General features: G+C 33.3%; 9 protein-coding genes across 9 annotated transcripts; 4 read left to right on the top strand and 5 right to left on the bottom strand.

The window, feature by feature from the left end:
* Positions 1–1,134: 1,134 nt before the first annotated feature.
* On the bottom strand, positions 1,135–3,560 carry BX664DRAFT_327648 (isocitrate lyase). Its single transcript, XM_051544452.1, has 6 exons — positions 3,258–3,560; positions 2,895–3,164; positions 2,715–2,784; positions 1,862–2,555; positions 1,653–1,771; positions 1,135–1,535 (listed from the first exon to the last, which is right to left on the bottom strand). The coding sequence occupies exons 1-6, from the start codon at positions 3,498–3,500 to the stop codon at positions 1,327–1,329; spliced, it is 1,605 nt and encodes a 534-aa protein (XP_051401040.1). The 5' UTR covers positions 3,501–3,560; the 3' UTR covers positions 1,135–1,326.
* A 599-nt stretch (positions 3,561–4,159) lies between these two features.
* Positions 4,160–8,759, bottom strand: BX664DRAFT_327647 (peptidase M16C associated-domain-containing protein). The gene is made up of 19 exons (XM_051544451.1): positions 8,620–8,759; positions 8,514–8,557; positions 8,268–8,426; positions 8,093–8,192; positions 7,859–8,011; positions 7,722–7,780; positions 7,466–7,640; positions 7,268–7,411; positions 7,130–7,188; positions 6,918–7,057; positions 6,795–6,849; positions 6,593–6,697; positions 6,391–6,483; positions 5,855–6,301; positions 5,684–5,795; positions 5,433–5,575; positions 5,018–5,359; positions 4,488–4,921; positions 4,160–4,402 (listed from the first exon to the last, which is right to left on the bottom strand). The coding sequence occupies exons 1-19, from the start codon at positions 8,720–8,722 to the stop codon at positions 4,252–4,254; spliced, it is 3,018 nt and encodes a 1,005-aa protein (XP_051401039.1). The 5' UTR covers positions 8,723–8,759; the 3' UTR covers positions 4,160–4,251.
* Positions 8,760–8,871: 112 nt separating this feature from the next.
* On the bottom strand, positions 8,872–10,187 carry BX664DRAFT_327645 (uncharacterized protein). Its single transcript, XM_051544450.1, has 4 exons — positions 10,017–10,187; positions 9,766–9,922; positions 9,335–9,694; positions 8,872–9,247 (listed from the first exon to the last, which is right to left on the bottom strand). Exons 1-4 carry the CDS (start codon positions 10,146–10,148, stop codon positions 9,069–9,071), a joined length of 828 nt encoding a protein of 275 aa, XP_051401038.1. The 5' UTR covers positions 10,149–10,187; the 3' UTR covers positions 8,872–9,068.
* Positions 10,188–10,410: 223 nt separating this feature from the next.
* Positions 10,411–11,283, top strand: BX664DRAFT_327643 (uncharacterized protein). The gene has a single exon (XM_051544449.1). The coding sequence runs from the start codon at positions 10,497–10,499 to the stop codon at positions 11,187–11,189; it is 693 nt and encodes a 230-aa protein (XP_051401037.1). The 5' UTR covers positions 10,411–10,496; the 3' UTR covers positions 11,190–11,283.
* A 377-nt stretch (positions 11,284–11,660) lies between these two features.
* Positions 11,661–12,634, top strand: BX664DRAFT_90356 (uncharacterized protein). The gene has a single exon (XM_051549790.1). The coding sequence runs from the start codon at positions 11,708–11,710 to the stop codon at positions 12,569–12,571; it is 864 nt and encodes a 287-aa protein (XP_051401036.1). The 5' UTR covers positions 11,661–11,707; the 3' UTR covers positions 12,572–12,634.
* Positions 12,635–16,045: 3,411 nt separating this feature from the next.
* BX664DRAFT_371436 (SNF2 family N-terminal domain-containing protein) lies at positions 16,046–20,981 on the top strand. The gene is made up of 14 exons (XM_051548652.1): positions 16,046–16,162; positions 16,243–16,486; positions 16,734–16,858; positions 16,936–17,260; positions 17,318–17,461; positions 17,534–17,709; positions 17,779–18,030; positions 18,100–18,268; positions 18,342–18,709; positions 18,783–19,071; positions 19,172–19,325; positions 19,397–19,800; positions 19,879–20,421; positions 20,498–20,981. Exons 1-14 carry the CDS (start codon positions 16,091–16,093, stop codon positions 20,809–20,811), a joined length of 3,579 nt encoding a protein of 1,192 aa, XP_051401035.1. The 5' UTR covers positions 16,046–16,090; the 3' UTR covers positions 20,812–20,981.
* Position 20,982: 1 nt separating this feature from the next.
* BX664DRAFT_90283 (RNA polymerase Rpb7) lies at positions 20,983–22,310 on the bottom strand. Its single transcript, XM_051549789.1, has 6 exons — positions 22,176–22,310; positions 21,734–22,003; positions 21,582–21,632; positions 21,450–21,515; positions 21,315–21,380; positions 20,983–21,246 (listed from the first exon to the last, which is right to left on the bottom strand). Exons 1-6 carry the CDS (start codon positions 22,185–22,187, stop codon positions 21,196–21,198), a joined length of 516 nt encoding a protein of 171 aa, XP_051401034.1. The 5' UTR covers positions 22,188–22,310; the 3' UTR covers positions 20,983–21,195.
* Positions 22,311–22,846: 536 nt separating this feature from the next.
* BX664DRAFT_327633 (uncharacterized protein) lies at positions 22,847–24,803 on the top strand. The gene is made up of 4 exons (XM_051544448.1): positions 22,847–23,413; positions 23,486–24,291; positions 24,393–24,483; positions 24,564–24,803. The coding sequence occupies exons 1-4, from the start codon at positions 22,895–22,897 to the stop codon at positions 24,654–24,656; spliced, it is 1,509 nt and encodes a 502-aa protein (XP_051401033.1). The 5' UTR covers positions 22,847–22,894; the 3' UTR covers positions 24,657–24,803.
* Positions 24,790–27,579, bottom strand: BX664DRAFT_357110 (uncharacterized protein). Its single transcript, XM_051547930.1, has 4 exons — positions 25,990–27,579; positions 25,854–25,930; positions 25,730–25,781; positions 24,790–25,620 (listed from the first exon to the last, which is right to left on the bottom strand). The coding sequence occupies exons 1-4, from the start codon at positions 27,512–27,514 to the stop codon at positions 24,854–24,856; spliced, it is 2,421 nt and encodes an 806-aa protein (XP_051401032.1). The 5' UTR covers positions 27,515–27,579; the 3' UTR covers positions 24,790–24,853.
* Positions 27,580–27,697: the final 118 nt, after the last annotated feature.

The raw sequence follows: 27,697 nt of genomic DNA, 5'->3' as shown, positions 1-27,697 counted from the left end.
CTAGACAAGTTGGCCTCTTAGAAAATTCCAGAGATATGGGTGCACATATATCTTTTGGTCTGGAATGGTATCTGACATAGACACTAGCGATCATGTATTGGGAGACAAAGATAGGATAGCATATAGAATATTTAGCTCAATTTTTTTTTTTATCTTTTTATTTTTCTATTATAATAAAAAAATATTATTATCTAGTGTATAGTAGTTTATTTTTTTTATATTTTATTTATTATAATAATTACATCCGCCATATATCAGATATCTGGCATATATATCAGACATCATCTGCTTTATGTTTCAGATATACGGAATTTATTAAAAAAAAAAATACTGGAAATCATGGACTAGATGTCTGATATAAGAAATTTTTTTTTTTCCCATATATTTATTTATTTATTCATCCTGCTTTCAAGTAGGAGAGCAAACTTTGTCTGTTCATTTCTCGCTCAAAAGTCATCATCATTGCATCAAATTTGAAGTGAAGATATATGAAATCATTCTCTTTCGCTTGCCTTAATAACAATTTGTATCTTGTCTCTCAGTCTGTAAAGTAAATTAAAAAATAAAAATAAAAATACTCATTCCTCGTCCAATAATAATCATCACCCAATGAAATTACCAACATTGGATTCCTCTCCAAAAAGTAGTTTAATATCATCTAATATCATTTCATCACTTATCTTGCCACCTAATGTGCAAAAGAATTTCATCGATTTTTCGAAAAATTGCCTGATGACCCCTCGATGATTTATTCTCACAGCCTAAATTTAAAATCCAAAACTTTCACAAAAAAAAAAAAAAAAAAGATGAATCCACTGCCTAAATCACCAGTCAAATCCCTATCATCATACTGTATACACACTATTAACAAAAGATATGTAAATTATCCTAGGATTATTACTTCTGTTAGTGAATTAAAAAGACAGACTGTCGATAATGAATAGAAAATCACAGAAAAAGGTTATCTGACAACTCGTCTCACACGAAAAAAGAAACCCTTCAAATCCCATTTTGAAGTTTACACCTTCAATCATACCATAAAAACAGCTAGTAACTATAGGATGGTTCCTTTTACCCATTGATCCATATTGATCCATTCATCTGCCAATGAAAACGTACAGCCAAGTCAATGTATTTATAATAAATAAATAAATAATTTGTTTTTCTTTTATTTTTACAACACGTTTCCAAAGAAAAGCGTTAAAATCATGATGAGAAGAAGAATAGATTATCATCTATCATATAAATAAATGTCAATATAATAAAAGGGGGAGGTACGGTTGAAGAATAAAAAAAAAACGATACTACAAACACTATGAAACTAAACTATTTGAATTGATCTTCAGTAACACCTTCACCCATGGCAGCGGTTGCGGCAACACCTCCTGTAACAATCTTCATTAGTTCATCTACGTAGGTGGCACCTGACCATTTTTGATGTTGTAAGACGTCAACACCGTTTTCGCGTTCCTTCCTTTGTACAGTGGACACATAACCAAGCATACCTGTTTCCTTGAAACTCTTGGCGAAAGTAGCTAAAGAGATCACCAAAAAAAAAAAAAAAAGTAAATATGCATTCACATCAGTATTTGAACTTGCCACATCCTTTTTTTATGATCCCAAAAAAAAAAAAAAAGAAATCTCTATTTTACCTGTTGCTAAAGCGTTGGCATGAAGACCACCCAATGTGATAAATTGCCATACAAATCCAAGATGTCCTAATTGACGAACGAAGGAACCCATGTCATTATCAGTCAGACCAGCAGCATCCCTATACAAATAAATAATAAAGTAAATAAAAGTAATCATACGGTTATAATTTTCATCGGCTATAATCATTATCTTTTTTTTTTTCTCTTACCAATTGAAGGAAGGTGACAAGTTGTAACATAATAAGGATTTGGGGGAAGCAGCTAAGACACCTTTTGCGAATTGTTCAGCTTGAGATAAAATTGGTTTCTTTGTTTCCATCCATAACATATCTGCATAAGGAGCAAAAGCAATAGCACGGGAGGTAGCGGCTTCAGTACCACCTTCATAACGGTAAAAACCTTCACGTACACGAGGAATGTCCCAATCCCAGAAGATATCGATACCATAAGAATTTTTAGCAATAGAACGAGCTTCAGAGTTAGACTTGAAATGAATTTGTTCCAAAAAGGCGGTGGCTTGAGCGTTCTTGCCTTGACGACGTAATTCATCTGCTACAGCATTACCATAACGTTTGAGACCTGCCTTGGCTGTCCATTCAGATTCCACTAATGCAAGAGCTTCACCAGATTTGCCTTGACGTTCAGCTTCAGCCATCACAGTAGCTAGGGGACGTAGTGTAGGATTGGTGGCGCCGACAATAAATTCATGATCACGTTCATCAATGTTGCTACTTAATAAGGTGGCTGCTTCAGCATCAGTACGAGCCACTACCACATTCTCAACACCCATAATATCATACTGGACACGGATAGCAACCAAACGATTGATATGTTCAGCAATAGGAACCAATACCTTGCCAGCCATATGACCACATTTCTTGGTACTTGGTGATTGATCTTCGACTAAAAGAGGAGAATAATAATAATAAAAAAAAAAAAAAAGAGAAAGAATTTTAATACGATGTTTGTTTTGATGTTTGGTTTTCGATGGTATAAATATCATGTATGAGAATATCACTAATGTTTTTTTTTTTTCTCTCCAACATATTTTGGGACACTTACCATGCATGCCTGCAGCACCACGTTCAACCATCATTTTAGTCAATTTCATCACAGCCGTAACACCACCATGCTATAAAAAAAACAACAACAACAATAAAGTATGATAAAAGTAAATAACAATAACAAATATGTATTTCCTTTTTTTTTTTTTTTTTTTTTTTTAAAAAAAAAAATACGTACCCCAGTATCACCATCAGCAATAATAGGATTAAAATAATCGATCTTGGGAGTCTTTCTACGTTCTTGAGGAGACATACGTAAACGTTCTTCTCGTTGTTTACGATCATGGAAAAGTTGAGCCTTAAAGAGATGATCCACCTTGTTGGGAACTGTATCCATAGGATAATCAGCAAGATCAGGACCAGGTTCATTACTAGAAGAAGCAGTGGAAGAGCATTGCCAACCAGAGACATAAACAGTATCAATACCAGCATTTGCCATTTGAGTCACCTATTATATCAAAATAATAAATGAAAAAAAAAGTTATTTTATCCTTTTCTTTTCTTCTTCTTTTTTTATTTTATTTTTATTTTTAATATTTACCTGGACAGGGTCTAAAGCACCAAAAGTATGACTAGTTCCTCCAGTTGCCTTGTTGCGTTGAAGGATTTTCCAAAGTTTCTTTGCTTGGTCATTAGAACGGTAATGAGTAGGGAAGTCACCACGTTTACTAACAATTTGTTCAGCAGTATAAGGACGACGTACAAGGTCAAATCGAGGAGAAGCCCACCACTTTTTGACTTGTTCTACTTCTTGAAGGAATTGTCTTTCTTCTTGATCAGCCATGGTGAATGAATTGGAGTACGTTAAAATAAAGTTATTTTTTTAAAGTAAAGAAAAAAAAAAAAAAGAAGAAAAAGAAAGAAAGAAAGAAAAGAAAAGAATAAAAAAAAAGAATGCAAGTTTTAACTTTTTTTTTTTTTTTTGGCGTAGTTTCTCCCTTTTTAACCGTGAAGGAAATACAATCTCAGCTTTTATGCGCCAAGATGATTATCCCCTATTTTTTTTTTTTTTTATTTCTTTCTTAGAATATTGTCTCCCCTTAAATCAAAAGGTACAATCATTAACTACACCTTATTAACAAAACTTCAATTATTGTCCTCCTTCTCCCCTTCCTCCTTTCATTATAAAAAAAAAATAGTAATTCTACTAATGACATTGAATGAATTTCATTTACTAAGGACACTTGGTTCTCCCCAAAACCTTATCTAATCGTTTCCGAGGAACTCAATATACAAAAACGCAGCATTCTGTATTTCTATGAAATCAAATGAAGAAAACATATATAACTATGAAGAAAAAAGAAAAAGAAGGAAAAACCATTTCCCATCTCAGCCTATTCAACGATACCATCATCATTGTTATCACATGAAATCAAATGGACTTTTGTATAAATAAATCTTGAAATAAATAAATGTCGCCAGTAATAATGACAAACAGACAGATTTTTATATATATACACATATATGAGCGTTTTTTTTTTATTATTAATAACAATAATGTATAATAAAAAAAAATTCTAATTCTATACTATTGATTACGGTATATGGATCTTCCAGTCACTGGGTAAATCCTTGCCCGATTTCTTTTCATCTCCAAGGATTGTGATTCCATATGCTTGATTCAAATATTGTTCAGCAACATCCTTAATATCATTTTGAGTCACCGATAAAAGTTGTTCACGTCGACTAAATTAAAAAAAAAAAAAAAAGATAGTAGTAGGATGAATCAGGGTTTGTCATTATGCCAAAAAAAAAAAAAATAAAGTCTTACATTTGTCGCATGTTGTCCGAAAGTCCACTGATAAATTGAGGCATTCCTTCCATAGACACATTGACGGGTGCATCCACTTGTTGAAAAAGGGATAGTTTGGCTTCAGTTAAATCTTGATCAGTAAATGTATATCTTCGTACCCAATCCATTGCTTTGTTATAAGTTTCCACTGTCGTATTTGATTTGGGGTCCCGATAAGAATAAAACGTCAATAATCCTGTTAATGCACCATAGATTGCTCCACCACCATAAGCTCCATTTTTTTCCCGAATTTCACGATGTAAGTATCGGCTTGTCAATAATGAACACAGAATTTGCAGTTTGGCACTATCGATATGTGTATATGGTACACCACGTAATGACTTGGCTGAGAAATCCACCTGAGATGGGATTCCAATGAACGTTTTCTTGAATGTTGGATCGAATTGTGTCGTCTACAAATATACATATGTAATCAATAAAAAGATGCAGAAATCAACAATAGAGATTACGACTAATTTCGGTCTTATTGTCAACTATTTACAACTTACATGTTCTATTTCCTTGCTAAATTTGATATCTGCATTTTCAGGTAGTCCAGTAATCAATCCAGATAGATACTTCATATTGTCATTAATTGCTTCTTCCCCACATGTCACAGCCACACGTAACGAAGTTTGATGAATAGCCAATGTAGCAATCTGCTTGAGATGTTCTATCACGTCCAAAAGATCATCATCACTTTTCGCTGCCAATTGATTCATAAACTTGATTTGAGTGATACCAGAAAGTAGTTCATTGCTTGCAGAAGAAGGTGTCAGTGTAGCAGATGCATACGTTTTGGCGTACATATGACCTGAATTCACTATTGAGTTGTTCAGATACGATGCATTCTATACATATATAATTTTTTCCTAATTAGTATTCTTTTTTTTTTTTTTTTTTTTTTATATTGCAACTACATACACGTCTAATCAAGGACCTAAGTTTGGGTATGTTGTCAAAATTTGTTTCTCTAATCAATCGTCTAGTCAAATCGTACATCTTTTCTATATTTCGATCCAAACAGTTGCCATAGAACATGATGCCTTCTTCCATAGCGTTAATATCTATATAAGGTTTAAAATGACAATAAATAACAACAAATAGTAAATATGTCTGTGCTGCATAAAAGATATTCTCTTTTTTTTTGTTTTACTATCGACACTCTTCTTTACCTGAATGATTAGTTGATGTAGTTGCAGAGAATCCCAATCCACCAGTATATAATCGAATTTCATCATCTAATTCAGCCATGCTTTGAGATTTCGTTCCAAGAGAATGTAATGCCTAAAAACAAAGAATAAACTATCAGATATATGATATATATATGTATATAAATCATTTACATCACAAAACAGAGGCACATATTGCTTCAAATCATCCATAAGAGGAGGTAGAGTACAGATGGCCCGGAAATAGGTGATACCATTGGTAGACGTTGTCCGCCATTGGATGGGAGTATTGCATAGACCAGTATGTTCCACCACGATCTTTGGTTGTTTCAAGGGAATATCATCGATACGAAGAGTAGGCAAACAAGATACATCATCTATTATGTTCTGCTTTTTTTCCAATTGTTGAGCTTGTTCCATCAGTTGTTGTTGTTGTTGCTTCTCCTCTTGTTGTATTTTCCTCGCTAGTCGATCCTTTTCTTCGTTGGCGGTAACAGTGTTGAAGGATGCATCCGGATGCATGATATATGTCAAAACATGAGTGTTTCTGAGCAAATATTTGTCAATAAGAGATTCAAAATATGGGCCTTTTTGAAGTTCTTGTCTTAAACGGGCAATGTACTAAGACAAAACAAGTAAAAGTGCGATTAGTGAAGGAACGTTGTATTCAGGGGGGGAGCGGGATAAATATTGTAATAACACTGACTTACCTTATTAATATGTAGTAGATCAATAGGGTCCGCACCATTGAACCATCCCGATGTAATCCAATGCATAATTGTCAATCCAAACTTTGAAGTTTTCTAAAAATAATAAAGAGATCAATTATCGAATTCCCTTTATTCTTCCTCCTTTTTCTTTTGTCCCCTTTCCCCCTTGTTGCTTGGCATATACAACAATAAGAATATTTACGTGCTTAGAACCCAATTCCATTTGATGAAGTGTTGCTTCAATTCTTCTAGAATCGAATCCATCCATCCTGGCCTTTTCTAAAACTTGTTTAATTCTAGTTTCCACCTATTAAAAAAAAAAAAAAGAAATAAGATTATAATCATAAATACTTATTTATTTATTTATTTTTCAAATGTTTGCGAAACATTCATGGTGTATTTACCTGATCAACATCTTGCGTCTTGACACCTTGTAACCCAATAGTTAAATTACTAATTCTAATGTTACAAAAGATATGATTAGGTTGTGAACCCAGATTTTTCTCTCTCATTTATCTTCATTTTACCTTGTGTTTCGATTATAGCCAGTATTTGAGGAGAACGATGTACCAAGATGAGAATCAATCAACGCTTCATACATGGGTGAGCTATGACCTTCCAACAATAGAGTTGATAATACTCGCATAGAGAATGTTTCAAATGAATCCTATCAAAGCAAAGTGAAATAAGAGATCGTTTCTTTTTAGGATAAATAAGATCGTTTAACTAATTAATTTACATGAATGTCATTGGTCAAGAAGGAGTAAGATAACCGCGTTTGTCGATCAACAGGCACCACTGTCAAAAAAGAAAAAAGAGTAAGTCATTTGTTATTCCTTTTTTTTTTTTTTTATTTCTTCGTCTTATTTTTACTTACTTGGATCCAAAGCGCAATTTGATACTACTTTTCTTGGTTTTGCCCATCTATCAGGAATCTTGTTCACAAAAGGTATTTCAGATTTGCCAAAGCCGTTTAATTTAGTACGAATCGTTGCCAAATGGTCCTCCAATGAGAAGTTGCCTAGAATAAGTTTCATAAATAAGTAAAGATAACATTAATTTGGAATAAATTTACCATAAGTATAAAATTTTGCGTTGCTTGGATGATAATGAGTCTTATGGAAATCGAGAAGATCTTGGTAGGTAAGATCAGTGATAAATGTAGGATCACCACCACTTGCATTTTCATATGTCGTTCCTGGGTACATGGATTGTTGAGATTGCTTATAAAAGAGGTATCCAGGATCAGACTATAAATATACGTATATATAAATTAGCGATTATATTCAAGAAATAGTTCTGAATTTATTTCCTTTTGATCTTTCACTTACAATTCTTCCTTTCATTTCATTATATACAACACCTTTGAAATTGATAGGACTTGACAAATCTATCAAAAAGTAAGAATCATCATGACGAGTTTGGATAGTTTCGATATCTTTTTTTTTTTTTTTTTTCATTATTTTACCTGTCAAATCATCATGTTCTAATCTCCATCCTTCCTGCTTATAGTCCAATTCTGATAGTAATGGATGGAATACAGCATCCATATAAACCCCTTCTAGATTTTTGTAATCCACAGCGTTAGTCGTAGCAAAAGGATACACCGTATAGTCACTACCTGAATTATATAAATAAAAGAAGTAAGAAAGAAAAAGGGTCAGATCAAAATAAAGATAAAAATGGAAAATTTTTAACCTACCAGTCAAAGCATTCATATAGGTAGCTAGACTTCGATTCAGCATTTTGAAAAAAGGATCACGTACAGGATATCTATGACTACCACAAAGTGTAGTATGTTCCTATATATATGTATGTATGAAAAGAAGTAAACAGGAGTTCCTTTTGTAGTTATAATTGGTTAATGATGTACTTACCAAAACATGCGCCACTCCGGTACTGTTTTTGACAGGTGTATGGAATCCAACAGCAAAGACGTTATTAGCATCGTTACGATCGATATGAAGATGTTGTGCTCCAGTTTGTTGATGTTCCAGAAGAATAGCAGTGAGTTCGAGTTCTTCTACTTTTTGTACCTGTAATATTTATCATTGTGAACAAAATTCAAGTAATGATAAAATGAGTATTAAGTATTCCTGGTAAACGTTTATATATATATGTACCTGTTGAACGAGATAACCATGAAGTTGATCACCAGAAGATAGAGCTAAAATAGAAAAATAGATCATAGTAAGTAAAAGGACTTTAATAAGGGGTAATGAAACGTACCTTTAGTGGTATAAGTCTTTAAGAGAGAGCGAGTATTAGTACCACGAAAAGCAACATGCATAGAGCGATAACAACTACTTGTTGATAACAAGGCCTGTATCATGAACACTGATATTTATAATGATGGAAATAAAAAAAAAAAAATATAAAAAAAAAGTAGTAAAAGAACAAAAAAAAAAAAAAAAAAAAGAAAAAAGAAAAAAAAAAGATCATATTGATTCCCCGCATAAAAATTGATACAGTATATAGAAAAAAATAGTAATGATGGTATGATGATATTTATTTGAATGTATATGTAAAGATGAAAAAAAAATTATAAATAAATAAAAACTGACTAGTTGTTCATGAAGTGTAATTGAATAGAGTGTATATAAAATATGATTATATGGGACGAAGATAAAACAGTAAAATATATAGAGTAGATAAAGGTACAAAAAAAAAAAATTACATCATGAAGAGGGTGAGATTTCTATGTCACCAGTGATAATATATCCTTTATCAGCTACCACACTACGATTCTTTACAAATACATCATATTTGAGTACCCATCGTGGAGACATAGATTTTTTTGTATTGATAACACCAGTTGTTTGTAATATTTGAGTCAGTTCTTGTTTCGTCAAGATATCTTAAATTAAAGGAAAAAAAAAAACTTTTACTTAGTCGAAATGTTATAAATCAAACATATATCCTTTTTTTTTTTTTTTTTTTTTACCTTTGGAATCCAGTGTATATACCAAATCAACACCATATTGTTTTGCTAGTTTGATCATAGATGCAGGAATATCACAACAACTGTAATTAACTTGATTCATAGATGGTTTCACTTCAAATTCCGGATTATCCAATACACTGATCAACTCTTGTTCCGAAAGATCCGAGACACCCAATTTATTGATGACACCTTGAGTATAGTAATTTTCCAAAGACTTCCATGTCTTATTAGCAGTGATTGGTGACGATGAGGATAAAACGAAGGAATCAATTGATGATACACCCAAAAGTCTTTGTAATAATAAGATAGAGTTATCAACATCAGTAGGGTATAAAGTACCATTGGTAGAAAAGAGTTTGGCTAAAAGAAAAAAAAGATGTTATCAGAAACTATATTCTGAATATATATATATATATAATCCCATATCTTACCTGTCACTTCTACTTCATCACGATCATCAATGGAAATAATACTGTTGTGTCGGAGATCAGGAACTTCCAATAAAGATTCATCTGAGAAATATCGAAAAGATGGAGCATCTTGACCTTGTAAAGAAGTCTTGATAGTATCATCAATAGCATCTATAAGCTAATAAAATAATCAAAAAAAAAAAAGAAATTGAATATCTAAAATCATATAATAAACAACCCTATATATATATATATATATATATATATATTACCTCTGTATTTGACATCTTTTGGTGTGCTTTTGTTCGATTGATAAGTCTTGTACGCATGACATTCCCAGTATAAAGCACCATTTGTTTAAAGTCAGGTAAACCCATGGTATGTGGTACTTGTTGTGCTGGCATTGTGAATTCCTTCTTTTGAAGAAGAAGAAGAAAAAAAAAAAAAAAAAAAGAAAAGAAAAAAGAGAAAATAATGAACAAGTGGAGATTCAATCTTTTTTAAATTTTTTTCCCTTTTTTTTTTTCTTGTTGAAGATGTGAAGTCCGGAAGAATTGATTTGTAAGATTAAAGCAACAGTCACTACACCTTTTCTCAAAAAGAACATCTTAGTCATAAATTCTAATAAAAAATATTAAAACTCCAGCATTACCGTAGACGCTGATTGTTCGATTTTTTTTTTCTTTTTAAAAACAAGGGAAACAATTCTATTATTTTTTTCTTATTATTTGAAATTTTAAAAATAAGAAAATATGAATTCACAAAAAAAATGTTTTAAATGCTCATTTGAAGTATTACATACATGGTTATTTTGTCCTATGTGTTCTAATTCTCTTACAAATCAATTTCCAATATATCAACATCAACAATATAATATTCCAAATGGTCAAGATATAAGAAATCAATACATACCAATACAATTACAACTTTTTGACAAACCTTTAATTAATCCTGATGGTACTGAATCAGAAAATTTGTATAATCTTATAAATTCAATTTATAATTTCTTTGATTATGATTATCAAGGAATTTTAACGTATCAAAAACTTACCAATTACATGAATTATATTGAAGAACCAGTAAAAGCAGAACAAGAATTATCCGTTGCACTTGAGGCTACTGGTTGTGAATTAACACAAGATGGATTAACAAGAAAAGGTTTTCATCAATACCAATTATATTTCTTGAAAACTGATTCACCTAAATGGCAAAAAGAAATGAAAAAATATTTTAAATATGATATACCTAACATATTGTTACCATCACCTCTTACACCTGAACAAAAAGCTAATGAAGAAAAAAGAATTCTTGAACGTGCACAACAAATACTAAACAAGAAAATGTCTACTGCAAATGCTGTAAATCAAATTTCACTTCAAGCGACAGATATGGTACGAAAGGCAGCTACACCACCTGGAACATATTTTTACAAATATTATTATTAAAATTGAATATTCAATCTTTAATATTATATTATTTATCAAATCTTATTACTTATTAATAAAATAGTTAAAAATTTATTTTTTATTGATTTTAAAAGGTGATTATTTAGATAAGTTGCAAGATTAATTTTAATCCTGTTCTTGTTAATATATGAAAAAAAATATGAAAAACTAAAGATTAGCACTCCTTCCAAAAAAAAAGATCTATAGTCTACATCTTCATGTCAAATCTATTGTCCACATCTTTTCAACAAAAATAATCATCCATCCAAAAAAATAAAAAAACAATCATCCACACGAAAAAGAGTGCTTATGTTCACACCACACAAAAAAAAAAAAAAAAAAAAATAGTCGTCTGAGACTATTTGGCCTGAGCTTTTTTTTTTTTTCTTCCCTCTTTTTTTTTTTTTCTTCCCTCTTTTTTTTTTTTTTTTCCCTCTCCTTTTCCTTTTTTTTTTTTTTTTTTTTTTTTTTTTTTTTTTAGCTTTTCTCTTTTTCATATATCCTTTCATATTCCTTGAATGAACAGATCAATTCGTCATTGTAGGTGCGGATCTACCACTCATCTTCGAACAAGCCATTATGAATGTCCACTCAATCAAAACAAACAGCCAACTGCGCATAACAGTAGCGTCAATTTATGCAGGTGCGGATCTGACACTCATTCTCGAACAACCCATTACGACTGTCCTTTAAACAGAAGTACTCGGCGAAGATATGAAGATTGTCAAGTACATCAAGGTTCTCATCAACTACATGGAGATTCCAACCAGCGCGTCAGCTCTTCTCTCATTTGCTCTCGCTGTGGTCGTAGAGGTCATTCAAGTGCACATAACAGGTCATGTCCTTTCAACAAATTAAACATCATCAACGAGCGTCTAGGCGCACAGTACAATCAAGCTGCTTCTTCTATCTCATTTGTCCCAGAATCTGTCTTTGGTTCCTATGTTCGCGACGATCAAGGTCCCAACTATCACCGGCATCTACTCCCTCCATTTGAAACTATCTGTTCGACATCCGGAGCGTTAATGTGTATCGAGGAACGACTTCAATCAGCAACATCAACCCGTCTGCAATTCAGCTTATGTTGTTCAAATGGTAAAATCAACCTCCCACTTCCAACACCACCTCCAGAAGAAATGCTTTCCATGTTACTTGGTGACAGAACCACAAATGAAACGATTGCGGATTTCCACACCAACATTCGATCATACAATACTTTGTTTGCCTTTGCGTCCACCGTGGCAAATGTAGATCAAAGTCTTCTTTGGCAAGGTAGCAACAGACCAACAACATTCAGAATTAATGGAACCATTTACCACTGTATTGGTGCTTTACGATCAAACAACTATCAACAATCCAATTTTTCTCAGGCAAGTATATAAATTTAATATTTTTAAATCAAATCATCATCCACTAACCTCTTTTTTTTTTTTTTTTTTTTTTTTTTCTCTACGATAGATTTACTTCCATGACGCCTTTGAACAATTGCAACGACGAACGAATTTGATCTCTCATTTGAAGCCTGAAACCGTCCAACTTCTTCAAAAAATCATCCATGACAACAACCATTACGCCATTAAATTCATGACAGCAGTAGATCAAGATCGTGACGAACCGATTGGGAATCTTCAAGTGGTTATCAGCGGAGCAAAAGAACTTGGAAGGCGACAATTCCCTGTACGACCAGCATTTGCAATGACCATCCACAAGAGTCAAGGACAATCACTGGACTATGTAGGTGTGTATCTGAAAGATCAAGTGTTTGCCCATGGACAACTGTATGTAGCTCTCTCACGATCAAGAGATCCGTCAAATCTTCGAGTGGCAACCTCACAACCAGTTCGCAATTCTCAACGACAAACTGCCAATATTGTATATCGCGACGTCCTTCTATAGTTTTTTTTTTATAATATATATATTCAATATCCAATAAAACAATAAATTATTTTCTCCTCCTCTTGACGATGTTAGTGATGATGATTGATGATTAATGAAAACACCCTCTAAAAAGATAATCTGTAGTCCACATCTTTCCATCAAATCAATAGTTCACACCTTCCTAAAAAAAAAATCCACACCTTTCCATCAAACCAATAGTCAACATCTTCCAATCAAATGTATAATCCACATCTTTTCGTCAAATCAATAGTCCATACTTTTTCAAAAAAAAAAAAAACAAACTATAATCCACACTTTCCAAACAAATCTATAGTCCACACCTTCCAAAGAAAATCTAGAGTCTACACAAATCTTTGATTTCGAAAAGCTCCAGCGGAGCGCCAGAGCATTTATTAATATTGATTAAAAAACAAAATTCTTTTTTTTCTTTCTTCCTGTAGCTATAATTTATTTATATCTCAATTTTATGATCATCTGTTTTCTATTGTTTTTATTTTTAAAGATAAAATTTATTTTTTTTTTAGAAATACATAAAATTATTATCTAAGGTATGAACCGAGGTTAAAGCCGTTGTTAGTATTGAGCTTACAAATCATTCCTTTTTGATAAAATAAATGATCGCTGAATGAGCCAAACATTGGTTACACAATATAAAAACAAACAAAAGTAATATATATATACATATTGCCCCTGATTTCTCATGGTAACCATCAAAGAAAGAATAAAATGGGGGGGGGGTTTTTTATATTCACTCTTGTAAATATAGTGACAACTTTTTTTCTTATAATATATATTTAAGGAAAAAAAAAAGGGATTGTGATTATCATAAATTTTCATTCCACAAAATGAACTGAAACCAATTTGTACCACAACTTGATGATCTATAACTAGAGGCGAAAGATGGCTGAAAAAAGATGACAATTGACAGAACTTTATGTTTTGACTGTGTTTGAATTTTTTTAGTTGTTACTTCTGCTCTTTTTCAGTAGACGAATTGACCAATGAAGACACTCAGAATAAAGAAAAAACACACAACACTGGGCAGTCGATCGGACTTCCGAGTTCTTTGGAGGTATGATGATTGCAATAATCAGCGTTGTGGACAAATCAGTCTTCTTTTTTAATTGAATCAAAGCTATTGATCAGAGAAATAGAAATGATAATTATAAAAAAAAAAAAAACTATTATTATGTTCTTGTTTTTTAATAAATACTCTTAATATTGACATATAAGTAAAATAGGATGATTAATTTTCTATCTTCTTGTAAGATGAATCAAAAATTATGATTTTTGATGTTTCCATTAAGTTATTATGCGGCGTTACAAAGTGAAAGTGACTTTGGTTGAAAAGGGAGTGGGAGAAGCTTTTCCCCGTTTGATAACGTGGACTGCACAAAAAAAAAAAAAAAATAATTAAAACCACGGTAGACTTGTTTCCTCTTTCCTCTTTTTTTCATTCAATTCATCTCATAGTTCTATTTTTTTTTTTGAAAGTCTTTTTCACAATGTCGTTTGAGCGACCGAATCAATCTCCTCATCGACAAGTTCACTCTTCACCTACGGATCGCAGACATAACTCACAATACTATCAGCAACAACAACAACAACAACAACAGCAGCAGCAGCAGCAGCAATTGGATTATCAACTATCCTCCTCTGACCAACATCTACCTTCTATGGATATGCATTCCTCTTCTCCTGAACGTTGGGATCCATACAATAGACATCCTTCTTCTAGTCCATTCAACGCGCAATCATCTTACTCAACTGATCGCCCATATACACAACAACAACAATCTCCTCCTTTATTAGACTATTCTTTCAAATCTGAATATTCTGAAGAACAACCTGAAAATCATTATAATCAAGTAAGAAGTCAATCATAAAATAAATAAATATATATATAAAAAAACTGCCGATATGATGTTAATCCAATCTTCTCTTGCTTGTCATTCTTTTTTAAGACTACAAATAGTACAATTTACTCTCCTCAAGATAATAACTACTCTCTGCATCAAAGAGGATACCTTTCACCGAACGCTTCCACGTCATCTCACACCACTCCTTACGACCCTATTCGCAATAACAGCAACAACAATACCAGTACCAAACAAGATAGACAACAGGTAAACCAAAAATAAAGTTTATTACCATTGTTGATTAATGTAAGTAAACTTACCTTTCTTTCTTCTACTGTTATAGATGTCTCCTACTGGAAGCAGAAGTTATCATGAACATACAAACTCTGTCTCACCTATAATGTCCATTTCACAGCTTTTATCTCATCCATCATCAACAACAGCAACAACAACTGCAATGGGTCCCAGTGACAATTTTGGTGGAACTGAAGAACAAGTGTATTTTGAACCCATAGGCACACATCAACCACATCAACCATCATCACCGTCTCATACAACGACTGATACAAACGCTCCATCCTCTGCTACTCGAAATGGAATTCAAAGCTTACTCAATAACGGTACTCAAGACAACGACATCACTACCAACGTTACAACGAATTCAGATACAGAATCTGAAGACATCGCACTGATCAACCATCATGATCGAACAAAGTCAACTGATGGTAATAGCTATATATAAATATCATCAGTAGAAAATAAAAAAGGGAACTAATCTCATATATAAATGTATTTATATTTTTAGCTCTTCTTGGGAACGAAAATGTATCAAATTCACAACATCTTCATGACAACAAAAAGTCAGATGCTGGACATCATCGTCGTGAACGTATGCATCGGGTAACCAGTGATGACTCTTTTATGGATGATCTTAGCGAAAAGGACGATCCTAGCATCAGAAAGGCTGTATTGAAATGGAAATCATCGAAACGTAAATCACGACTACATCAACAACTATCAGACGATAACGAAAGCGATGTCAATGGTGATGATGAAGATGACAACAATGACGGCGACGATGATGATGTTATCAATGATGACGACGATGATGACAAGGAACTATTGGAACTACATAAGAATATCATGGTCGAATATATGTTAAGCGTTCATCGAAGGAAAAAAGTTGCCATTGATGCCTATGAAAACAAAAGAATGGTAATAAATACTTTTTTTTTTTTTGATATTCGTGGAAAGCGTCTATATTAATATATTATTTATTATTTATATTCATTTAGCGACGACAAAAGAAAATGAAGGATCATTTAGAGCAATTGTACGAAAAACGTTATGGCACCGATACATGGAAACTTCGTGGTGGATTGGAAATCCCGTCAGCTCTCTTACACAAAGTCAAACAAGAAAAGGATCGATTCAAGGTCAGGCGTCATCATGGGCTTATTCGCATTTTAAAACAAGGATCATCGTCATCAAAGAAATTACATCATCGACATCGACATTTTGAAGACGAAGATGCATCAAGTGACTCTTCTGAAGGTATAGCATTACATACATCTGACTTTATGGATCCTCGAAAGGTGGGATTGATCTCGGAACGAAAAATGGATGCTGAAAGGAAACGTATTTGGTTGGACATTGCACGCACTGATATTCCCAGAGTAAGAAACATCTGATTTATGATTATTATTACTATTATTCTCTTCCAACTGATTTCATTTTTTTTTTTTATATATATTTTAGATGGCTCGTATTATTACCAGAGTGCAAGCAACAAGGGCTGGTAATTGCAAAAAACTGGCTCAGTATTGTCAAAAAGAAGCAAAACGTGCAGCTACTAAAGGTGGAAGAGCAACAAAGGACATTCAATTGAAAGCAAAACGAGCACAAAAAGAAGTAAGTATTTATACAAGATAGTAGGATGAAAATGATCACTCATCCATCTTTTTTTTTTTTTTTAAAAAAAACAATAGATGTTGATCTTTTGGAAAAAGAATGAAAAAGAAGAAAGAGAACTACGCAAGAAAGCTGAACGTGAAGCCTTGGAACGATTAAGACAAGAAGAAGAACGCCGTGAAGCTCAACGACAAGCAAGAAAGTTGAACTTTTTAATTACCCAAACTGAACTCTACAGCCATTTCATTGGACGAAAAATCAACAAGGATGTGACTGAAGATGAAGATACGATGGGCCAACAAGATGATTTGACAACTATGGATACTAACAATGGTCATGAATCTATGGATATTGACATCACTGCAAATGATGGATCCATGGAAGAATTGGATTTCGACGAAGGTTAGATAAAACAAGTTGAAAATATGATTTGGATATTAATATATATATATTGAATAGATGATGAAGAAAAACTCAAGGAACATGCTCGTATCAGTGCTCAAAATGCATTAGCCAAACAAAGGGAACGAACTAAAGCTTTCGATGAAGGGGCCAAACAACGACGAATGGATGCCAATGGTGACTTGAATATGCAAGATCAATGTAAGTTTCAAACCATCATTAGATTAGAAACATTGTTTTCCTCAATTTTTTTTCTTTTATATGATCAAATAGTGGATACGATGAATTTCCAAGAACCTTCAAGTATGGGATCAGGACCTGAGGTCAAACAACCTAGTATTCTTATGTGTCAATTGAAAAGTTATCAACTCAAGGGGTTAAACTGGTTGGCCAATTTGTATGATCAAGGAATTAATGGAATTCTGGCCGATGAAATGGGTCTCGGAAAGGTAATACCAAAGAAAAAAAGAGAAAAAGGAAAAAAGAAAACGAGAACTCATTGTATTTCTTCATTATAGACTGTACAATCTATATCATTAATGGCATATTTAGCTGAAGTTCACAACATTTGGGGTCCTTTTCTTGTGATTGCTCCTGCTTCTACTCTTCACAATTGGCAACAAGAAATTTCAAAATTTGTTCCTTCTTTCAAAGCACTTCCATATTGGGGTAATCCAAAGGAACGAAAAATCCTACGACAATCTTGGACAAGAAAGCAATTATATGGTCGTGACGCTCCTTTCCATATTGTCATTACAAGTTATCAATTAGTAAGTGTTCTTAGAAGAATGATGTATATATCAATTAATGGATTGATTGACTTTTTTTTTTTTTGACAGGTATTGACAGATGTTAGTTATTTTCAACGGGTCAAATGGCAATATATGGTTTTGGATGAAGCACAAGCGATCAAGAGTTCATCTAGTGCAAGATGGAAAATGCTACTTGGATTCCACTGTCGAAACCGATTACTACTTACTGGTACACCTATTCAAAACAGCATGCAAGGTAAGAAAAGAAGAAATAAATATATGCTTTTAAATTGGGAATGTTGATACTTAGTCTCTTTTCTATTGCTTAGAACTTTGGGCTTTACTTCATTTTATTATGCCAACGCTGTTTGATTCTCACGAAGAATTTAGTGAATGGTTCTCCAAGGATATCGAAAGTCATGCTGAAAACAAAGGAACTCTGAACGAACATCAACTACGAAGATTACATATGATTCTGAAACCATTCATGTTAAGACGTATAAAACGAAATGTACAACACGAATTGGGTGAAAAGATTGAAGTGGAACTTTATTGTGATCTGACAGCTCGACAGAAACAACTTTATAGAGGTCTGAAAGAAAAGATATCTATTTCTGAATTATTGGAAAAAGCAACATCTTTGGGTGATGTTGAAAGTATGGATAGCTTGATGAATCTAGTCATGCAGTTTAGAAAGGTAAATCATACCAAAAAAAAAAAAAAGAAGATTGAAGAACATTTGATTGATGATATATATATATTTGTATTAGGTATGTAATCATCCTGAGCTCTTTGAACGTGCCGATGTAGAATCACCTTTTGCTTTCTGTGAATTTGGGGAAAGTGGACCTCTCAACAAGGAACAATATTTGGAATACTCTTATTCTACAAGAAACAAAATCAAATATTATCTTCCAAGACAAGTATATCGAAACGGTGGCATGCTAAAAGTACCTGGACCTCAATCCAATGCTGGTTTCTCTACTCGCTATCTTGACAATCTCTTGAATATTTGGGACAGTGATTATATCCATCAATCCATGTCATCCAATGATCAAGGTTAGTTTGATGATGTTATATCGAGTGTGATTTTCAGAAAAGTTTAATTTGTTTCTTTATCATTTTTTTTTTTTTTTTTTTTTTTTTTTTTTTTTTTTAGATACTGCATTCTCATTCTTACGATTCATTGATACCAGTCCTCATGAAGCAAGTTATTTGTTCAAACATTCTTTAATATCTCGATGGCTTGTACATTTATCTCAAAGGGATCAACGTGCGCGAAGACGATTTTACAAAACTGAAGAATCATACAGGTATATCAAAAAAAAAGAAAAAAAAAAGGATGTTTATTCATATTCTATATACACAAAAAATATCCTTATAGTTATCCGGATGCTCCTATCAATACATACGCCAAATTCTTAATAACTGATACCACCACACCTACCGACCCATTGATTATCACTTCAGGTAGTGCTATGGATGAACTGACCCATATTGGAGATAAAATGATATACTTGAACAAAAAGTTTGGCAACAACTATTTCCCAAGTGCTCGATCGGTACCCATTGATATTGTCTGCTCTGATGCATCCTTTGAAAGGGAACAACATTCGATATTATTCAACACCAATATCATCTCATCGTTACTTGGAACACCACAATACATGGATAGAAATGAACCTGAAGAAATGATTGCATTACAGCAAGTGATTCGAAAATCTGATGGTCAAGGTATCATTACAATTCCTTCATCTGGTTATGGTTATTCTCAAATGAAAGTACCAGGTATGAATTTCTTTCATATTTCATGATATACATTTTTATTAATATTAACCTTTTTTTTTTTTTTTTTTTTTAATATAGCTATGCGTGATCTTATTTTAGATTCTGGGAAATTAGCACGTCTGGATAAATTATTAGAACAACTCAAGGCGGAAGGACATCGATGTTTGATTTATTTCCAAATGACACGTATGATTGATTTGATGGAAGAGTATATCGCCTACAAACAATATAAATATCTACGATTAGATGGATCATCAAAAATCTCAGATCGTCGAGACATGGTACAGGATTGGCAGACACGACCAGAAATCTTCATCTTTTTACTCAGTACACGTGCAGGTGGGCTTGGTATCAACTTGACAGCAGCAGATACTGTGATCTTTTATGACAGCGATTGGAATCCAACTGTGGATCAACAAGCTATGGATCGTGCACATCGATTGGGCCAAACAAAACAAGTGACGGTATACCGATTATTAACCAAAAATACAATTGAAGAACGAATCTTGATGCGAGCAAAACAAAAGGATGAAATTCAAAAGGTAGTGATTTCTGGTGGTGAATTCAAACAAGTCGACTTTAAACCTCGTGAAATTGTTTCTCTCTTATTGGATGATGAAGGTAAAACTAATAATAAAAGCTACAAAAAGGAAAAAAAAGAACCAATATATATATTTTTTTTCTTTTTTATTTATAGAAATGGATAGTAAATTAGCACAGCAACTTAAACGAAAGGCGATAGAAGAAGATAACAACAAGAAAGATAACGACGAACGGAAAGATTCACCACGACCAACAAAGAGGAATAGAAAACAACAATCATCCAAAGAATCAACACCAGCGCAAAGTCCATATACTGTAGATCGATTATTTAGTGCGGGTGGCGATACTTTACCTGAAGATGAAATGGATTCTGGATCATCAACATCAAGAAAGAAATCATCGTCAACTTCTACGGACAAGAAGGGAAGAACAGGTCGACCAAGAACAAACTTTTCTTTTACTGGATAGATCCCTTATACATTTATTTGTTCACACTCACACACACGTATACACACGATTTTCCCCTCCATGCTCTCTCTACCGACTTTATACTTCCCATCAATATACAAATACAATTTTTTTTATATATCACATCGTTTACTCTCATTCTTTGTTTATATTACAATAAAATCCCATCATTAATTAATCAATCCATCCATCATGTTTTATTATTATTCAATTGTATTGTGTAGAAGGAAAGAAAAAAAAAAGAAAAAAAAAGATAAAAAGAAAGAAAAAAAAAGTTACCATCTTTCATGCAATGAGATCAAAATGACATCTTTGAAAACAGTAGATATAACACAAATCCTAACAAACTAAAGTTCTATTCTAAAAAATACTTCTTTTTTTTTTTCAAGATGAGATCACACCCAAATAATCTTCCTTGATTGTTCCAATGGCGAACTATTAGAAATGAAAATGGATTTTCAAATATTAGTATAACCAAATGCCACAATATGATAATAGCTTACAATTTCAGTAGCATCAATACGTGTCCCCACCAATTTGATTCGTACTTGTGCATCTTTATGTATCACCTAGGTAGATAAATAAAGAAGAAATGAGAATTAGTATAATGTATCAGATCATTAGAATTATCGATATACCTGATCATCAGACGCATAACATGGTGGAGTACTATTAGGATCATATCGCATGTCATTTGGTATGAGCTATTTAGAAAAAAAAAAAGAGGGAGATTAATATATCTATTGTATCATCGATCCATATAGACTTACATGACTAGAAACAAACACTTGTAATGGTCCAACATCGGCAAAGAATCCCATCTAATATAAGAAAAATCATCCATATCAAATTCAGTTTAAATCGATATATAAAAAAAAAATATGGTAATAATAATAATAATAATAATAATAATGAATTTTACCTTATTAACAGTGGTAATTACAGCATCCAGTACTTCACCTTTGTATGGTTTGAATACGATGGCTTGATATTTGACACGGAATTCAGCCAATCCAGATCCTGGTAATACCTTGCCTTTGCTAATGTTCATCAATGATACCACCGTGATAATATATCCAAACCGCCCCGAGCAAGTACCTTCTACATCCGCATATAGTTTGTCCTTCAGTTGTGTTTGCATGTTGGGTCCAAAATACGAAGGATGAAGAGTGATTGTATGTGATAATTCTTTCTACTCGAATATAATATATATATATATATATATATATACGTTCGTGTATAAGAGAATTGTTTCGGTAAAGATTATTCATCATATATAAATAAATAAATAAAGAAAATTAGTGAGTGAGATTGATTCAAATCATTGTTAGGTCAGTTTTGATTTGGATGTTCATGCTACTTACAAGGAAAAACATGATATGTGTTGAATATATGTATATATAAAAAGTATGTATATAAAGTAATGATAATGATAGTAATAAGAAAAAAAGCGTGTAAGTTAAATAATAATAATAAGAAGAAGAAGAATAAGAAACGATAAAAAAAAAAGGATAGATTATAGATGTATGCGGTGTATAGGTTGTATATACGGAAGTGAGAAGGAAAGACTGAAGGGAAGAATTGATATATATATATATAAAAGGATAAACTAATCAATAAAGTCTATTCGTTCTCCAAGTCGTTAAATCGTTGTTTTATAGTCGCGAGTTTGTCAGTATACGATGGATACCTTCTTTCTTTTTTACTAGCAAAGGAAGAAATTGATCAATTCACAAAAAATAAAATAAAATAAAATAAAATAAATAAAATACAACGTATATAATAAAGTCTTTATTGTTTTTATCAGATGTATACCTTCCAAAGTCAAAAAGAACTAACTCGTATTTCCAATGAAGGATGACTAGATACAGTAATGAAAAAAAAAGGGAAGAAAAAAAAAAAGAAAAGAGTATCGAAAATGGGAGCTCAAATGAATAAAACAAGTGGAGTGTCAGTGATGGGATCGAAGTCACGGAGTTTTGCTCATTTGCCAATAAATAGGCAAGACTCAGCATGATTCTATTTCAACATTCTTTTTTTTTTTCTCACTGTTTTTATTTTATTTTATTTTATTTTATTTGATATGGCTCATTTTCGTTGTCCTTCGTCTTCAATTGTTGGTAACAATACAGGAAGATATACATATCCTTCCGGAGATACCGTTCAATACAATAGTACCTCCCCTCCTTCTCATATTCTTTTGAATGAACCTAGACTTTCTACTTTACACAGCCTTGATAATAGCAACGATGATAATGATTCTTCAAGTAGTGATGAATCTACTTCTTCTTCTTCTTCCTCAACTATACTCGCTTCAAGAACTTCAACTCGACCATTAAACTTATCCACTTCAGGAAACTCCTTATCAACATCGGGATATGACCAAGATGCCTCAAGAACAACTCTACCAGCAACTACCCTAGCCTCAACTAGTAATAACAACTTTGAAGACGAAGAAGATCGACGATGTTGGATTTGTTATGGAGAAGATGCTGATTCTGAAGGAACTTGGGTATCACCTTGTCCTTGCTCCTTAGTTGCACATGAAAAATGTTTATTGGATTGGATTACTGAGAACCAAAAGGGCTCACCTAGAAAAATCGTAAGGAACTTTTTTTTTTTTTTTTTTTTTTTTTTTTTTTTTTTTTTAATACTCATCTCAATGTTATGATAGGTTCATTGTCCTCAATGTGCTTCAGCTTATTCCTTATATGAAAATGCCAATTGGATCTTGTCTTTTCTTGGCATGGTTGATGAAACGGTACATACTGTCACGCCATATATTACCTCACTTGGTCTTGGGCTTTCACTTCTTGTAGTAACAACAACATATGGTGCTTTCTCTGTTCTTCTTTTATTTGGTACTCGTGAAGGGGAAAGACTTTTAGGCTCACCAGCTTCTTGGACATGGCGTTCTTGGGTAGGACTTCCTTCTATTCCTTTGGCTTTGTTATCAACTCGTTCTCGATGGGCTGATTCGACTTTACCTTTTGCGGCTTTTCTATTCCTGCGCATGTCAGCTGCGTCCTCCCATGGAAATCATCCTTCTTCACCCTTCTTATCAACATTTCCTTTTGCCTCGTCTTCCAGTGTTTCGACATTACCTCATCTCCAATTCACCTGGCCACCTACTCCACTTGCTACCTTGGGTATTCTTCCATGGGTCCGATTACTTTATAATAATCTTTACTACGCTGCTCAAAGCCTGATTTCTCGGCAATTATCATTGAAAGGGGTGCAACGTCAACAACAACAGGATCAACATCGACGACAACATAGCAACAACAGTCGAGTGGTGGTCATTGATAATCAGACTGTGAATCGTATAGATAATGATCCTACCACCATGATTGAACAACAACCAAGTCCTACTGAACGTAGTACTGAACTGGATATTCTTTTGGGACGTGGTCCTCCAAGTGTTGCTGGTCTCTTTATGGGCACTTTCTTATGGCCTGTCATTGGTAGTCTTTCTGGATTGTAAGTCATTCATCAAAAAAAAAAAAAAAAAAGGGAAAGATATTCTTCATTTGAATTGATGTATTTCCATCTTTTTATATATATATATATATATCAAATAGATGTTTATCTCAAGTCAAATGGATCCGTGATCGTCTTCCTGAACCTTTTCATCGAAATATCATTGGTGGATGTCTCTTCGTTGTTATCAAGGTAAAAAAAAAAAAAAAAAAAAAAAAAAAAAAATCAATGTTAACAAGAGACTAATTCTTTTTTTTTTTCTTGTATTTTAGGATGTTGGAAGTCTTATTTACCGATATCAGAAAGTACGGCAATATCGATCACGCCGTATTCGAAATTACAGCGAAATCAAACACAAGGAATAGATATGATACTCTTTTTTTTTATTTTTTTTTTTTTATTATAGTTTAGTTTATTATCTGTTGTACATTGATCCCCCCCTCATCATTTTTATATACCAAAATAAAACTGTACAAAAAAATAATAATGATATTTATCGTTTTTTATTTCAATAAAAAAAAAAGGAGTGAAAAATAATAATATTCTATTAACTAAATAACTATCAATATAGGATATAGGTATGCTGAGGTACATCATGTCCAAAACTGGTGGTAGTCATTTCACATTCATTACGTAATGGCCAAGCTTGTAAAAAGGTATTATGATCTTCTTCTTGATCGCGCATTGCTCGTTGTATATCCACAGGCAGATTGAATTCCGATGTTCCAGATAAACTAGTTACTGAAGAGTGATGATCATGACGATAATGTAAAGAAGAGTGCTTGAATGCCGTTGTTGTTGTTTCAGTAGGAGAGGGTATTGTATTGGTTATACAAGTTGATGATAAGGATCTTGTCACTGGTGCCAACAACGAGGAGGAAGAAGAAGAAGAAGAGGTAGAAGAAGGAAAGGAATTGTTGCTGTTATCTAAACGAATGTTGTCATCAGAATGTATGGCGGATGAATGATGGCGTGTATTGTGGATGCTTGTTGCTGGTAATATCGTCTTAGAGAAATCTTCAGTAGTGCTGATAGATGTTGTTAAGGATGGACGCTTCTGTTGCTGTTGTTCAATATTGTCGGTCAAATCAGCAATGTGAGCCAAAACATTTTCTTCATCCGCGCTATTTCGGGTAGTCCAGGTCATCCGTTGATGATCAAATGTCATATTGCCTACCACCATTGCCATTGTTGATTTCGCCGTTCGTGATTGTGTCATGCTTTTCACCAAAGCAGGACGTCGTTTTGCTGGTGCATCAAATGATTGGATCGCTTGTTCATTGCCTTGCCATCGTTTTTCACGTTCATCGTATTTCATATCGTTGATTTCTATTATATATATATATATATATGAAGGGTTAGACTATGTGAGTGGTGTGGATTGATTGTAAAACAAGAATGATAATAACAGTAATAATAATAAAAAAAAAAAGCTTACCTTTTGCCACATTTCTTTCGTTCGGCTTGATTAATGTCATCTTGCGTTTTGACTAATAGAAAGAAGAAAAAATAAATAAATAAGAATGTCAGCTTATGATTTGGTATGATTCTGGCTCTTTTACCATATTGCATCTCCATGGTTTAGAAGGTTCTGGTTTCTTGTTAACTGGTTGGTCAAGGAACGCACTTCGCTTGCCGCCTAAACAAAAAAAAAAAAAAAAAATCAGTTCGTGATCCAGTAAAAAAAGAGTATATTACCTGTTGATGGAGCAGTGGTAATTCTTGAAGTAAAACTAGGTCTTTTCCAATCAGCCAAATCGTCCAAATGATCCAATTCAGATCCATTTCCGTAAATAATGCGATGTGCAGATCTAGGTCGTGTTATCAAAGTTGAGCCATCACCAGAACGTAAGAAGGTCACTGTTCCTTTTGATTTTTTGTTAGTATTGCTACTGTTATTGTTAGTAGAATATGGACGTCTGGAAAAAGTGGGTCGAGGAGTGGTGGGAGTTTTGGTAGATGTTGCAGTATAATCATGGTGTAAATGTGTATTGCTTTGTCGGGAGCGTAATGTGGATGAGGATGTAGTGGGGGTTGTTGGTGTTGAAGTATTGTTTGTACCACGTTGTCTTGATGCATAAGTCGGAGCGGTCAGTCGATTGAGTCTATTTTCGTAAGCAACTTTCTTGTTTGATGCCGGGGAGGACGAAGAACAGGAAGAGTTAAATGAAGAAGGAGGTAACTTGTGTTGGTATTGCTTTGGTCGTGGTAACTTGCTTTCAATCGTTTGCTTTTCTTTCTTGGAGCTTGTTATTGTTTTGAATATATCACCGTCCTTTATATCCAATCCATTCATGAAATCATCCTCGTCCTTTTCTTTGAATTGAATTAGATGTTTTTGAATTGCTGAAGGAAGAGGTGTCATCAAAGTTGGTTTTTTCTTGGATGTATTGCTGTTGCTACCCATGGTGTTGATCGTAGGTTGATTATGTTGAGATTTGATGGTGAGCGAACCAATATTCTTGGGAATATCAATATCGTCAAATCCTTCATCGTCCTCTTCCTCTTTCCATGCAGGTTGGTATAAGGATGTTGATGATGATGATTTGTTGGTGGTGGCTAAAGATCGGTCATCAAAACGGACACTTTTCTTTCCAGTTGTAGTTTGTCCAGTGGATTCGTTGTTATCGGTATCATCTAAAAGGTCTGCAAATGGATCGTCATCGCCATCATCGTCCAAAGAAGAGGTAGCTTGATTTCGGGTTGATTCATTGCTGTTTTTACTTGGTGAGTTAGCTGAAGGTAGTTTCAAAGCAGTAGGTAGGTCCAAATCTTCAGTCCAGTCTCCATTGTCAGTATGAACGCGTCCGCCAGGATGACCCAAACGAGTGATTGTGCCAGGTCCATCATATCCCTTTAGTAATTCAGATAGTTTGTTGTTGTTGTTGGGTTGTCTTGAAGAAACTGAATGAATAGTCGATGCTTGTTGTTGAGGAATGGGTAATCCAACGTATGAGGAGGTGGAAGAAGAAGGTTCAGGTGAATGTTGGAAATCAGAGAATGAAAGGTCTTGTTCGTCAACAGAAAACTTGTCAGAGAATATACTTGTTGTAGTGGAAACAGTATCGTCGTCATCAGAAATAGAAGGACTAAGTAATCTTTGGCAAGCACGGGCGAGATCCTTGTCAGGGTAATAAGAATAAATCCCTCTACTAGTATGATACAAAAAACTATTGTCTTTTATATCCAGATCATCCCAAGTTTCATCCTCATTGGTCCGCATGTGAATAAGAAATTGATATTAATATAATAGAGATAATAATAATAATGTATCAATGTAATAGAAGGAAAAGAAAAAAAAAAAAAAAAGAGAGAGAAAAGAAAGAATAAAGAAAAAAAAAACATCAAGAAACAATGAAAATTTAAAGACACCGCCCTAGGTCATGCATAAAAAAAAAAAAAAAAA

Source organism: Halteromyces radiatus, assembly GCF_025201355.1.
Source record: "Halteromyces radiatus strain CBS 162.75 chromosome Unknown BX664scaffold_3, whole genome shotgun sequence".
In the NCBI taxonomy this organism is placed as follows: Eukaryota; Fungi; Mucoromycota; class Mucoromycetes; order Mucorales; family Cunninghamellaceae; genus Halteromyces; species Halteromyces radiatus.
The sequence above is the reverse complement of the archived record's forward strand: the minus strand, read 5'-3'. Positions and strand labels throughout refer to the sequence as shown.